This window comes from Prionailurus bengalensis, chromosome B1 (assembly GCF_016509475.1).
Source record: "Prionailurus bengalensis isolate Pbe53 chromosome B1, Fcat_Pben_1.1_paternal_pri, whole genome shotgun sequence".
NCBI lineage: Eukaryota > Metazoa > Chordata > Mammalia > Carnivora > Felidae > Prionailurus > Prionailurus bengalensis.
In genome coordinates, this window is record NC_057344.1 from 204,237,980 (window position 1) to 204,252,564 (window position 14,585).

Sequence of the window (14,585 nt, forward strand, 5' to 3'; positions counted from 1 at the left end):
CTGACGTGGCCCGGGCCACGGACGCCCCACAAGCCCCTGGGGAGATGGCCCTGCACCCTCCCAGGTTCTCTCCTCCCTCCTCTTCCGACGTGCATGTGTGGTTCCGCGAGAGGTCCGTGCACCCGCCCCCTCCTCTTCCCCTGCTCTGACCGGTGGATGACAAGATGGGGGAGGTCCCTGGAGACCCAAGTGGCAGGGGCAGGGGACAGACACTGCCTGGGAGGAAAGTGCGGGCTGGGGGCTGCTGACCTGCTCCAGTCAACAGGCCTCACATGCAACAGCAGCTGCAAAGGGTGCCTCCACCTGACCGAGCTGACAGAGCCCCCTGTTGTCCTCGAGACTCATCTGCCTCCGAAACTGAACGGAGACGCTCCAGGGATCCACACTCCCGCACTGGTCGGGGCTTCAGTTTTGGAAAGTAAGGTGGTTCTGGGGCCACTGGGGGACTGGGCCTGTTCTTTGGCCCAAAGAACCTTCAGGAAGTGGGTAGGTGACCTCGGGTGGGTGCGGGGTCCCACTGGGCCCACCCGAGACGGACCTGGGCCAGGTCTGGGTGTAACACCGCCCCTCACGAGCCCCGCCAGGTGTCTCGGCCGCGCTCGCTCAGCCTGGAGACAGCAGCTGACTCAGAGCCAGTGCCTGGGGGTCCCCGCCCAGCCAGTCGGTGTGGGGACTCCCGACGGGGACCTGACTCCCAGTGGAAACCAGGACAGTCACGTCGACCCTGCTTCCCTGGCGGGAAAATGTGGGCTCCCGCCTCACCGAACTCCCGCCCCAGCCTGGCTTGCTGCACGCAGGCTTTCTCTCTGCCGGTGCGTTGCGATCCAGAAGCCCCTCGGGGGCTATTTCTCTCTCAGGCGCTGACCATTTTGTCTGCTGAGGGCGTCCCCCCCTCCACCTCCCGCCGTAAAGCCTGTAAGAACAGGGATTTTGATCTGATTGACACCCAACTACTCCCCTGCTCCTGGCACACAGCACAGTCAGAAGCGCTCTTAGGTAGAGGGGAGCAGGGCCTCCTTCTGAGCACGCTCAGGGGACCAGCCCACCCACGGGACTTTCAGGTATGGGGAGAACACACACACACTGGCCGCGGCCCACCTCCTCACCCCTACCCCAGCTGTGCGACACTCAGGAGCATCCTAGGATGCGATCCGGCACATAGTCTCGTCCCGGTGGCCTTGCGCCCGCTCCGGCCTCCCTAGGGCAGTTCTCGATCTGTGGTCTGTGGACCCCCGAGTGTCCCCGAGGCCCGGATTATTCTCCATTATCACGAAAGAAAAATGTCCTCCGCTGTTTTCAGCATGTTGGCATTTGCAGCGTGGGTCCAATGGCTGGGTCCTCAGCAAGAATCAGGGCGGGCACCTCCCTCCCACCACATGCGCTCCACAGAAAATGCCAATTTCCCTGAAGAGTGACCCTGGTGAGGCAGTAAGAAATTACTCAATTTTATTAAATCTGGATCCTTTTAATATTCCTTGTGACACACGGATAGTACGTGTAACACACTCCTGTCCACCCCTGTGTCGACGTCTGGGAGAAGCACCTGCGGAATGTTCCAGCTGCCAGCTGAAATATAGCTGACAACATTTCTCACTGGAACTCAGCTTTCGCTTGAGAGAATGACGTGGGCACCTGGTGGACATTCTCTTGGAAACGAGCAAAGGGAGCTGTCCCTTCAAAAGGAAACCAACTCACATGGTGACCGATGGAAACGTCTAGCTTTCACACCCAGGCCAGAAAGACTTGCATCCACCACCACGAGCGTAATGTCCCACAGGAAAGGCTTCGCTATGAGCGTGACCCCGCCAGTGACAAAAGTGAGTTTTCGAGGATGTTTAATGCACTGTGTCGGCGAGGAAGATGGGCATAACTCGGTGAACCAGTATTTTCCAAATGCCTAACGCACGGTGTTGCAGAAGCACGAATGACGATCCGCCAAAGCGCGAGACGGACGGATGGCTGCTGCCGCGACACAGCTCTGCCGGCTCGTGGTAGGCTGATTCCACGTCTCAACAAGCCTGTGGGGGTCCTGCCGGGAAAGAATGTCCGCGTGATCCATACACGATATTAGAAGATCCGTCGTGTTTATTGGTCGCCTGGGGGGCTCAGCCAGTTGAGCGTCTGACTTTTGGTTTCGGCTCAGGTCATGATCTCACGGTTTGTGGGTTCAAGCCCCGCATCGGGCTCTGTGCGGACAGCGCAGGGCCGGCTTGCGATTCTCTCTGCCCTTCCTCTACTCATGCTCTCTCTGTCTCTCAAAATAAATAAACTTAAAAAAAAAAAAAAGAAGATGTCTTTCTTTTCCAAACATCTATCTGTGTGACCCTGGATTTTGCACAGACACTCGCACACTTACAGCCGAGCCGCATCCCGCAGCAGACTGAGTGTGGAGCTGGCTTCCCTCGGGCCGGATATTTGAGGGTATGTGACGCAACGCCACTCTTCTCGCTAAAACCTTTTGTTTTGGAAACTACACTTTTCCCGTGATTGGTTTTTATGTTAGCATGTCATGGGGTTTATTGTTATTTTGAAAGGACTAAGATCTTTTAAGTCCCAGGTCTGATTTCTAATAAGGTCATCTATGGGGTGTTAATGCTGGCGGTTAGAAGGCACGCGGACAGAAGCTCCGAGGCCTTCAATCACTGGCGTGCGTGGAGGGCCCCCGAGAGCGCTGGGGCCGCGGCAGGCCTGCGTGGCCTCAGCTGTGCGGGGTGAGGCCCAGCTGCTCCCGAGCACTTGTGCCAGTTCCCACTGCCCCTGCCAGGGTGTGAGTTTCCACGTCCCCACGTTTTTCCAGCTTCAACCACTAATGGAAGGCTCACTCCGGTTTTATTCCGCATTACCTGGCGCTACATGAGGCCCAGCACGCCTCCTCACAGTCTTTGGCCTCAGGCCCTTTGCCCCCCTCGGTTTTCATATGAACTCAAAACTATTTTCTTCCATTTCAAAACAAAGAGAAAACCACAACGTTATTGAAAATATAGTTGGAATTATACTAACAAAGTGATGACACTTTATTCTGGAACTTGTAGGAGTACGCCGTTTCCCCACATGCTCAGGAACCGTTTCAGATTTAACAATAAACCACAGTTTTCTTCCTGTCGATCCTGCACCTTTCTGGTTAAACTCACTCACAGATTCCCTGTAGTTCTCAGTCATGACCGTGCATGGAATGCTCCAGTCTCGGATGCCACAGGGTCAGGGTAGTTTACAGAGCTCTTGATCTGTATGTTTGGCTTTCTGGGCATACAAAGATCTCACCTGAAAATAAGGCAATTTTCATTTCTTCGTTTCATCTCTCATCCTGCCCATTTGTCTTAATGCATCAGCTATCAACGTCAACGCTAACTAATAACAGTGAAAGCAAGCACGCGCATCTGGTTCCTGACTTGTTTTCAGTGTTAACATGTTGTTTCGCTGAATCTTATCAAATAGCTTAGCGTTTACCGATACGGCCACTTTCCGCCCCCTTCACGGACCGGTAACTACAGAACCAATCAGAAACTCGCGAGGACACGCTGTCCAGGAAGGGCGCGGCCCAGGCGGTCCTACAGCTGAGTTCCGCTGACCATCCGGATTCCGCTCCAGCCCACGGGACAGGTGGGCAGTGCCCACTTGGCAAGACACAGAAACAGCACTGACCCCCCACTCAGAGAGGGAGCTGGGAAAAAGTGCAAATTATCTCTAAACACAAATGCAGAACTGCACCTGCTGCCCCGCAGTTACCCACACGCTAACACGCCACAACCACGGTGCCAGCAAAGCAAAGGCGTGTAAGGGGAGGGACCTCCCGCCTAACTCTGTGGCCACCTCGGGCGCCCCTCTGGCACGGCCGCCCTGACGGGGTTCTGTCCTCGGTGTTTGCGAAACAGCTGAGTTCTCGCGGCAGGATCTCGTCTCAGAGACTGGTGGGTTCCTGTGGGCATGCCCCCCACTCAGGTCTTCAGCACGAGACCCCCCAGGTTCTCCTCTGCCGCGGGGTGCCGGGGCCCGTTCTGTGTGGATCTCTCCCACGTGGGTCCAGCGACGTCACGCCGGTAGCCGAACCGGCCTTGGCGGGAACGCAGACACCGTGCGAATTGGCAAGTCTGCGCTTCAGCAGAGCCGCCTGTGAACGTTCGCCAGACCGCTGCCTTCAGTACCAAAGCAATATGGTTTGAGTTCACGGCACGTGCACTCCGGGGAGGTCCCCGAGGCGGCTGAGCAGGGGGCGTCCTGCCAGTCTGGCTCTGCCCTCTGGGCTCCACAGAACACCCAGCGTCTCCCTCACCGCAGCCAGGCCGAGGGCTGGCCTCTGCACCTCACGGGCGGCCACGGGCGTCTGACTTCAGATAAGCTGGTCACTGTCACATCAAAATCATGGTGACAGCCTCCTGGCAGGACCTCTGCTTTCGGCTCCCACCCCCACCCGTCTGCCCAGGAGCGGTCAGAAGGAGCTTTTCTAGACCGTAAGGGAAACCACGGCACTTGCCCTAACCCACCTGCCATGTCTCCTCAGAGCCCGGTTGTGTGGGCAGCGACAGGCTGGTCCCAGGGGTGAACCAGACGGTCCTGTGCCCGGCACCCTGTGCAGCCAGGGACCAAAAGCCCAAGGAGCCAACAAGACTTAGGAGCAATTCAGCAGAGAAGCGTCTGGACAGGTTTTCCTGCTGGTGAAAGGGCAGAGGCGGGGGAGGTGAGCTCTATGCTGCAGCTCTGGACCCCGCCACCACGAGCTCGTCCCTGCACGGCGGGTCCGGACCCAGAGCCCCACAGCCAGCACGGCACGCGAAAGCTCCCCGTGCCTCTGCGGCCCAGTCGCGCTGTCCGGGGCTCCTGGAATCTGGTTGCTCCCGCTGGCGGTTGGGGCGCCACCGCTCCTCACGCTCGGGGCCAGACTTTCCCGCCCAGCGCTGACCACAACCCGCTATCCCGTCCTTCCCGTCTTCACTCGTTTGCCTCCCCGGCTGGAGCGCGAGTGCCTGAGGCCCGGGCTCTGCCCCGTCAGCACGACATCCCTGGGCCTGGACACCCCAGGCGGCGTGGTGCACGCGGACAGCCGTCATCGCTTCGCCGGCGTCCTCACGGGGAGGCCTGACGCCCCGGGGAAGAGGGATGCAGCGGCCGTCTGGGGTCGGCTCCACCGTCGGAGCTCATCCTAGGAGGTGGGCAGCAGACCCCGAGAGCGCGAGGACAGCCGTGGCCCCTTCCAGAGTTTCCGTCCCGGGCACAAAGCCGCCACTAAGCCGCTTCCGTTTGCTTCTGTTTTGCAGTCGACCGGCCTGGCGTGCTCCCTGCGAGCTGTGGAAATGACTTCCGGCAGGAACGAGACCCCACGTGTAATACCCAAAGCCGTTTCAAGGGCCACCGACGGTGACTGCACGGGAGGACAGCCTCCGGGAGGTTCTCACCAGGGGGCCGGCCCGGGGTGACCCCGGAGGCGCCGGCCCGCGGCCCGTCGGAGCCAGGGGCAGCCCCGGGGCGCTCCCCGCGGGCCGGGCGGCCTAGACGCCGGACTTGGCGATCATCTTCTCCAGCAGGCTCATCATGCGCTCCTGCAGCTGCAGGCCCTGCACCTGCAGCAGGTTCTGGCGGTCCAGCACGCGGCGCACCTCCTGGCACGCGTCCTCCACGGCGCGGCTCAGCCGGCGCTGCTCCTCCAGCATGGCCTCCAGCAGCCGCAGCTTCTTCTTCCGCAGGTGGCAGTTCTGCACCTTGCGCTTCTTCCCGGGCCGCGCGTCCGACCTGGAGGGACAGCGCCAGCGTGAGGACGGCGGGCCGCGCGCTCTGGGCACCGGGGGCCCCCGCCCGCCCGCCCCTCCCCCCCACCGCCTCGCGGACAGGCGGCCGCGGAGGAGGCCCCTGCGGGGCTGAGCCGTGCGCCCGCCTGGGGCCGCCCCGTGCAGCTCGCGAGGAGGGGCCGGGACAGCAAGGGGCCGTGGGCACAGAGAGTGACCCGAGTCCCAGCCTCGGTGGGTGGGGGGCACGGGCCCGGTATGGGGCTCAGGGGTAGAGGCCACACGGGGCGGAGGCGCGGGGGGAGGGGCGAGAGACGAGGAAGGCAGGGAGGGAGGGGGTGCGGGCAGGGTGGCTTCTCCCGGGAAGCCTGGCACTGGAGCCTCCGGTGCACAGGGAGGTGAAAGGTGAAGGTGACCACGGCCCCATGCCCTGCGCCCTCTGCCGTGGGGGAGGCAAGCATCCCTGGCTGAACTGGCCCAACCCCACCTGTCCCTAAGGCCTTGTTGGTCCCCTGGCCGGGGCCCCATGCTCCTCAGCAGAGCCATGCCCCAGCAGACCTCAGGGGCGAGGAAGCGGTCCCCACGTCCCAGCCCTAATTAGAAATTAGGGGCAGTGTCTGGGGCAGTAGGGAATCTGGGAACTGGGGTCATTCCGTAGAAACATGGGCCAAAAATCTCTGGTTTCCCAGCTGATTCCATCTGGCTATCCACAAAGGCATTTTTGTCTGGGGTCTTTGCTGAGAAGTTCCCTCCAGGGAAGGGGCCCTGGACCAACTGAAGAGTTGCCTCCTCCCATCACCCCTGACGGGCAGACCTGAAGGCCAAGGCCAGGGCTGAGGGGAGAGGCAGGGCCATAACTCAAACCTATGCTCCTCCTGTTTTTTTTCCCCAACGGGCCAACTCCTATCCACTCTTGAGAGCCCACCCCAAATGTCCCCAAATGTCTCTGGTCCCCCAGCCTCCTGTGGGCATCTCGAGGGCAGGCTCACGTGGCCAGTGCTGGCCTAGCAGGAAGTCTGTGATGGACAGCAGAGGGGACAGGCATGCCCGCTGAACCAGCTTCTGAGCACATTCTGGAGGCTCAGCCCAATACCCCTCCCTGGTTCTGAGAAGACCAGCCAGCCTGGCGAGGATAGGGAGGAGACCCCAGGGCAGGGTCTGCTTGGGGGTGAGGGAAAGGCCAGAAGCCAGAAACCGGAGGGCACTTGGTCTCCCTCCACGTGCCAGGCCCCACACCTGAATCTGTTCTCTCTTCTGACACAGCCATCCTTGGAGAAAGTACTGATTTATCCCCATTGTACAAAGGGAGACTGAGGCCCAGAGAGGTCAAGGACTTTCCACACAGCTAGAAATTGATGGAGCCAGATGAACCCAGACTATGGACAGGACGGCCTGTACTTCAGTACCAACTGCCTCCCTGTCTGACACTTCCCTGTGCGAGGCCTCCTGTCTGAGGCCAGCCCGGTCTGAGGCCTCCCCATCTAAGGCCTCCCCATCTGAGGCTGGCCTGGTCTGAAGCCTCTCTGGTCTGAGGCTTCCCCGTCTGAAGTCAGCCTCCCTGCTGGAGTCCTCCCCATCTGAGCCCTCCCCATCTGAGGTCAGCCTCCCTGTCTGGGGCCAGCCTCCCCGTCTGAGGCCAGCCTCCCCGTCTGAGGCCAGCCTCCCTCTTGAGGCCTCCCTGTCTGAGGCCAGGCTCCTTGTCTGAGGCCTCCCCGTCTGAGGCCAGCTTCCCTGAGTCCTCCCCATTGGAGGCCAGCCTCTCTGCCTGAGTCCTCCCCATCTGAGCCCTCCCTGCCTGAGGCTTCCCCATCTGAGGCCAGTCTCCCTGTCTGAGGCCAGCCTCCCTGCCTGAGTCCTCCCCATCTGAGGACAGCCTCCCCATCTGAGGCCAGCCTCCCCGTCTGAGGCCACCCCGTCTGAGGCCAGCCTCCCCGTCTGAGGTCAGTCTCCCTGTCTGAGGCCTCCCCATCTGAGGACAGCCTCCCCGCCTGATGCCAGCCTCCCCATCTGAGGCCAGCTTCCCTGTCTGAGGTCTCCCTGTCTGAGGCCAGCCTCCCTGTCTGAGGTCAGCCTCCCTGTCTGAGGTCAGCCTCCCCATCTGATGCCAGCCTCCCCATCTGAGGCCAGCCTGTCTGAGGCCTCCCCGTCTGAGGCCAGCCTCCCTGTCTGAGGCCAGCCTCCCCATCTAAGGCCAGCCTCCTTGCCTGAGTCCTCCCCATCTGAGGCCAGCCTCCCCATCTGAGGTCAGCTTCCTCATCTGAGGTCAGCCTCCCCATCTGAGGTCAGCCTCCCCGTCTAAGGCCAGCCTCCTTGCCTGAGTCCTCCCCATCTGAGGCCAGCCTCCCCGTCTTAGGTCAGCCTCCCCGTCTGAGGTCAGCCTCCCCGTCTGAGGCCAGCCTCCCTGCCTGAGGTCTCCCTGTCTGAAGTCAGCCTCCCCGTCTGAGGCCAGCCTCCCCATCTGAGGCCAGCCTCCCTGCCTGAGGCCTCCCCGTCTGAAGTCAGCCTCCCCGTCTTAGGTCAGCCTCCCCGTCTGAGGCCAGCCTCCCCATATGAGGCCAGCTTCCTCGTCTGAGGCCAGCCTCCCCATCTTCGGTCAGCCTCCCCGTCTGATGCCAGCCTCCCCACCTGAGGCCAGCTTCCTTGTCTGAGGTCAGCCTCCCCGTCTGAGGCCAGCCTCCCTGTCTGAGGCCTCCCCGTCTGAGGCCAGCCTCCCTGCCTGAGGCCTCCCCGTCTGAGGTCAGCCTCCCCGTCTAAGGCCAGCCTCCTTGCCTGAGTCCTCCCCATCTGAGGCCAGCCTCCCCGTCTGAGGCCAGCCTCCTTGCCTGAGTCCTCCCCATCTGAGGCCAGCCTCCCCGTCTTAGGTCAGCCTCCCCGTCTGAGGTCAGCCTCCCCGTCTGAGGCCAGCCTCCCCGTCTGAGGTCAGCCTCCCCGTCTGAGGCCAGCCTCTCTGCCTGAGTCCTCCCCATCTGAGCCCTCCCTGCCTGAGGCCTCCCTAAGGCCAGCCTGGTCTGAAGCCTCTCTGGCCCAGGAGGCACTTGCATACCACCTAGTCCTCTGCGGCGGAAGATCAGCCTGCCCTCACGGCACCCGGCCCCTTCTCTGGCCCCTGCTGGTGGTGGGGGCGGGGAAGGAAGACACACACTACCTGAACTTAAGGGACAGTAAGCTGGAGGAGGTGTCGGAGCGATCATCCTGGAAGCGGCCTTCGTAGGAGCACTGGTTATACGGTAAGTACAGAGGGGTGGATTTAGCAGACGGCGACAGGGACGCCTCGGTCTGGGACGTGGAGGGCCCCGGCTGCTGGCTGTCCGGCAGTTTGCCATCACAGGACTCGGGGACCTTGGCCAGAATCCTATCAATGGCTAGGTAATAGGGCCAGTCGGGCGGGACGGACTCGCTATCTGTCATGCATTTTAATTTCCTGAAACGAGAGACACAAGAGCCAAGGGTGAGAAACGGAGCTGCTCCCGGCCCGTCCTGCCCGGCCCCCGACAGAGGGGTGCTCGGGGGGCGCTGGGGCCCCGGGGGCCACAGGGCACGAGGGGGAGCCACTCGTGGCCAGACAGCCTCCCCAGAAAAACTGGCCAGGCTCCAGGGCCAAGGAGACACTAGACTTGGAGAGAAGGCAGGCCGGGGGACTACCCTGCCGTGGGTGCTAACAAGAAGCACGCGCCCCAGATGTAAGTAAGGCCATGTGTGAGAGCTGGGGCCTTGGGCGGTTTGGTACCGTTCCTCTCCCTGCGCTTCTGTAGTTTCTCAGCTCCCTACAGTGAACAAATGCTGCTCTTAAGTAGTTAGCCTGCGATAGATAATAAAGTATGCAAACATAGGAACAAAGCGTCATATAATATAAACGTAAAACATCACGACGTGAGATGCGTGTGTCCCTAAAGAGAACGCCTCAGAAGTGGGAACCGGAGAGCACAGTCTGCAGTGTCCAATAGACCTGAGCTGCGTCTCATCGCCGCCACTTTGCAGTGTGACCTTGGGCAGGGCCATTAACCTCTCTGAGCCTCCGTTTTCACATCAGTAAAATGCGGATGAGCAAAGTAAACTCCTCACAAGCTGTAGGGAGGATTTAATACGGAAATGCCCAGCTCCTGGCAAACAGCAAGCCGACTAGATAACATTCGTGGCTGAAGACATCAGGGGGCAGTAGGGCTGGGCCTGACACCCCCCAACCCTACTTAGACCCCAGGCCCAAAGGTGTGCACAGCACAGCTCTGCCTACCATGGGCTGGAGCCCTGCCCAGCCCTGCGTCCTATCCTTCCCTACAGATAGGCCTTGCAGGTCCCCAGGCCTTGGCTGAATTCTGGGAGGTCAGGGATGGGGAGGCACAGCTGCAGGAGAGCTGGGCAGCCTTGGCCAGGCCAGGAAGGAGTCCATAACTTGGGGGTGGGGGTGGGGGGGGAGGTGTTCCTGTCTGCCCCATCAGACCCAGCCTTAGCCTGTGGCCCCCACATTCCTACCCCATGCTCCTCCCAAGTAGGGAGGCCCTCAAGCTACAGGGACCTCTGTAGCCAGATGGTTCCTGTCTCCTGACATAGGGTTCCTGCCAGGGTGTAGCCCCTGGTCACACTGGTCTTTGAAATAGAGCTGACCCTCTGAACGAGCTGCCCGCAGCAAATGGGCACAGTGGGACACGGCCAGGGGGTCTGTGGCTCAGGGCAGCGAGCAGAGGCCAGCTACAGGAGGTGGCCTTGGGAGCAGCATACAGAATGTCCTCGGTAGAAAGCCAGGGACAGGCCACCGAGGGAGGCATGGCTGCTCCGTCTCCCAACCCCAGGACTACCGTCCATCACCCTGGAGGCCTGCACAGACTCCAGGTGCAGGAAGTGGAGAACTGTGCTTGGGCCCACACCCAGCCTCTAGCCCAACTGGAAGCCCCCCTATGCTTGTTCTGACCACTCAAGCCAGGCTGCTCCTTGGAGAAATGAGGGAAGGCCTGCCCCCGCCCCGCACAGGAGGCCCCTGAATGGTATTCCAAGAGACCGTGCTCCATGGAACCCAGGCGCCCCCTCGGGCTTCCTTAGCCTGACAACCTTAATATGCAAAGAGCTACAGTGAAAAAATAAGAAAAGACTTTGGTAGGGGAGGCTCTTTGGGTAGGGGTAAGAGGAGACAGATAAAGAACTAGTCAACCAATCAAAGCATCAGCCTATTAAGGGCTGTGTGGCCTTGGGCAAGTCCCTTCTCTGCTCTAAGCCTCAGTTTCCCCCTCAGGGAACAGGAAACTGAAGTGTCACATGTGCAGCCCTCGCCCTCAGGAACAGACGGCAGGGTCTGCAGTGGAGCCCCGCTGGAGGGCCCGGGCTCCTGCTCTGCTGCCTCATCTCTCGTGGCCTCCCTGCCACCCCCCCCCCCCCCCCCCTCAGGAATGGAAAGGAATGCCTCCCCTGGGACTCTGAAGAAGGCTTTCAGGATAAATAATGAATGAGTCGGCCAGACACCAATCAGAGCCCATGGATTACTGAGTCAGATGGGGAGCTGGTCAAACAGCCGGCCGCACCTCTGCAGCCCCCTCACAGGCACGGAGGGACGCACTGTGTGAACGGAGGAGGCAGGGACAGACAGACACACACACACACACATCTACAGACAACTCAGCCCTCTCACGCCACGAGCTGGTGGCTGGAATTTATCATCGTTTATGTTGTGACGGATGCCTTCAGACCCTTAGCGGCTGCCTCATTTCTGGCCCCTGAGCCTGCCTGGGAGCTGGGGCTGTGGGCAGAAATGCACCTTCAGACAGACCCAGGCTCTGGACCCCCTCCTCCAAGGGCCACGAGAAGTTGTCGGGGGCCCTGCGGGGCCTCTGCACGTCCCAGGCTCCAGACAGGCTGGGAGCTGCAGGCCAGGAGGGCAGGGGTTGGCTCCTTGCCGACTGTTGGGAGCGAGGATCCTCTCGAGGTGCCCAAGGCAAACCCAGGCCCCGTCTGCATCCAGCATGGCCTGCACCTCTGCTCCCCTGCTCATAGCAGCCACGAGGAGTGCCAGGAGGAGGCCAAGGCTGGGAGCAGCTCGGTGCACTCCAAATCTTCCTGGGACAGCGCCCCTTCCAGGGTCACTGACAGGCCCACCCCCGCCCAATATGCCTGCCACCTACCCCCCTCACTGCTACTCTCCACCCATGGCTCCCAGTTCCAGGTTGACCTTCACCCCGGAGACCCTAGACTGCCCACGACCCTCACCTTGACCATGACCCACTCCACACCTGTGACCTTGGCCTCACCCAAGAAGGCCCTCTGCACGGCTGTGACCTCTGCCCTGCCCATGGCCATCTGCACGCAGTGACTGACGTCCTCCCACCCTGGATGCCAGAGCTCCTCCCCTGCCCAGGAACCCTGTCTGTGGCCCTGACTCAGCAACTCCCTTCTGGCTGCCAGGGCAGGGGTAGGGCCAGGCCTGGGTCCCTGCTGCTTCTTTCCACAAATGAGGGCCCTCCCACAAGTGAGGCCCTGCTGGGAGCTCCAGGGCTCCAACATCGGCCCTACTACGCACCCTGCTCCCTGACCGCGGCCAGCCGCCGGCTGCTGGAAATGACCGAGTGTCAGCACCAGGCAGGACTTGCAGGCCTGGGAGCTGAGCCTCCTTCTCACCTCCGGCCTTGGTTTCCCTGTCTGTACGGCAGGCACCCTACTTAGCAGAGCCATGCCTGGGCAGCCGGCCTGCATTCTCCCTCCCGGCGGGAGGGTGCGTGTGGGCCAAGCGGGAGCCGCCTGCACGTGGCACCCAAGGCAGGGGCCTGGGGTATGTTGCGAATTGTGCCAGCCCTGCCCTCGCTGGGCCTCGGTTTCCCACCTCTGACGGGAGGCTGCACACACGGTCTGTGCAGGCCCCATCTCGCTGGCTGGGCTCTGCCCACACGAGGCCTTCCCGACTCAGCTCCGAGGGGCTCCCCGCGGCCCCCAGTGGCCAGCGCCGGGCAGGGAGCACGGGGGGGCGCGCAGGCGTGCGGCACATGGGGCCCACCTGTACTGGAAGGTCATGTTGGTGATCTTGATCTTGATCTCCTCGCCCAGCCGGCGCTCCCCCGTCATCTCCAGCAGCTTGCTGGCCATCTTCTCGTACACCTTGGCGTTGCGCTTGGTCTGCTTCAGCTCGTCGAAGAACTCCTCCCAGACGAGCATGAGGCCGCGCATCTCGGCGTCCGTCCAGTTGCGGGCTCGCCGATGCTTCTCCGTCTGCGGGGACACGAGGTAGCCGGGCACCTCGGCCGCCGCCATGCTGGAGGCACCTGCGGGGTTAAAAGAGCTCAGGCGGGGCCTGGGGCCTGCGCACAGGGCGGGAGCCCCACTCCTGGAAGGCAGCTCCGCGCTCAAAATGGGGCCTACATCTGACAGGCAGGAATTTAGTTAAAAGCTTTTAAACGGGAAACGTCATTTTGATGTCACGTTTCCATAGCAACAGAGCAACTGCATAAGCTACAACAACAGAAACCTTTTAACTGAGAGCGCAGGAATCAGGGCTGCCCTGACGGGCCATCAATATTGCAGCGAGCGGGCCGGACCCAAAACCGGTGGCCCAGGCGCCGGCCGTGCCTCCCGCCCCAGCCCAGCCAGCAGACCCCGCTGCCGGGAGCGCCGTGTGCGGCGGGCTGACGGGGCTGACCGCACTCCCCAGGCGTGGGCTCCAGGCCTCGGCCCCCGCCTCAGCCCCTCCCCACGCACACGGGCCGAGGCGCCAGGCGCCAGGGAGAGCCGGAGACGGGGAGTCAGGGTGGGACGGAAGGAGGGCCCAGCGCCACTGAGAGGGGGGTGGGCGGTGAAGGGGGGAGAGCACAGAGGTGCACGCAGAGGGGGACACAGCTCGAGCAGCAGGTGCCCTCGAGGACCCGCCAACACTCGCCTCCCTGTGACGTGCTCCACACACAGCGTCCCCCTGGCCAACGTGCTCACATTTTACGGGGAGAAATGTAAACGCATCAGTACAGGCTGGGCAGCAGTGGGGCTCTGCCCCGTCTGACCACCTGTCTCCCCTCTTTGTGGTGGGACTGGTTGCCAGCCTGGGTGACGTGGGCTGGGCAGAGAAGCCGGGGCAGTTCTTGGGGCCAGAGGGCAACGGGCACAGGCGGGCAGTGTGTGTGTCCCTCCCACCCTGGGCAGCCCCACCACAGCCCTAACCACCCTGCTCAGCACCGTCTGTCCCTAGACCCGTTTCTACCTGGCTAGTGGGGTGCTCTTTGTATCCCCGGAACCCCACAGGAAAGGGTTTGCTAAAGGCTTGCTGAGTAAAGAAATGAACAAATGAAGGGACCAGCCTTAAGTAGCCCCTCTCTCTTCCCAATAGATCCCCTAGACTTTGCCTTTGGACTTACTGGCAAACTCCCATTCATTCTTTAAAGCCCTATTCTGACATCACCTCCTGTCTGAAGTCTTCCTACCCCACTTTGGTCCTTCTTCCCTTTTTCCCTCAATTGGACCTGGGTGACCCTGGGTTAAGAACACTGGCAAAAGTGAGAGAATAAGAATTTGAGTATTCACGGAAAGCCAGGCACTGTTTCAAAGACTAAATACAAGTATTTTCTACTTTGATCCTCGAGGAACTCTTGTAAAAGAAGCTGGCACTATTACTCTCACTTTACAAACAAAAAGGCCAAGGGTGTAGAGAGGCGAGGTCACCCTGTGGGCGAAGGGCTGGGCCAGGCTTTGAAAGCCGGTGGCTTGAGGCCGAATCTGACCCCTGGAAGGAGCACTGGCTGGCAGGGTCCCAGTAAAGGACACCTGTCACCCCTCCTGTGCCTATGGTCCTCGGCCGGGCACACAGGACGTAGCCAGTGCAAACTGCCCACCGTTTCTGGGGTCTCCTGGGAGGCCCCCGACGCCGACCCTGGACAGGATGGCTGCTGGCATGGCCGGGGTCCTTGG

The 14,585-nt window shown here is 61.4% G+C and overlaps 1 protein-coding gene across 1 annotated transcript; it reads right to left on the reverse strand.

The window, feature by feature from the left end:
- Positions 1 to 2,972: 2,972 nt before the first annotated feature.
- Positions 2,973 to 14,570, reverse strand: MSANTD1 (Myb/SANT DNA binding domain containing 1). Its single transcript, XM_043557042.1, has 4 exons — positions 14,510 to 14,570; positions 12,691 to 13,054; positions 8,863 to 9,138; positions 2,973 to 5,724 (listed from the first exon to the last, which is right to left on the reverse strand). Exons 1-4 carry the CDS (start codon positions 14,568 to 14,570, stop codon positions 5,484 to 5,486), a joined length of 942 nt encoding a protein of 313 aa, XP_043412977.1. The 3' UTR covers positions 2,973 to 5,483.
- Positions 14,571 to 14,585: the final 15 nt, after the last annotated feature.

Coding starts and splice junctions, on each gene's coding strand:
- MSANTD1 (XM_043557042.1), bottom strand. CDS start 14,570: ATGCCAGCAGCCATCCTGTCCAGGGTCGGCGTCGGGGGCCTCCCAGGA. Junction 13,055..14,509: donor CCCAGGAGACCCCAGAAACG/GTGGGCAGTTTG, acceptor CCTGCCTGTCAG/ATGTAGGCCCCATTTTGAGC. Junction 9,139..12,690: donor AACATGACCTTCCAGTACAG/GTGGGCCCCATG, acceptor CTCTCGTTTCAG/GAAATTAAAATGCATGACAG.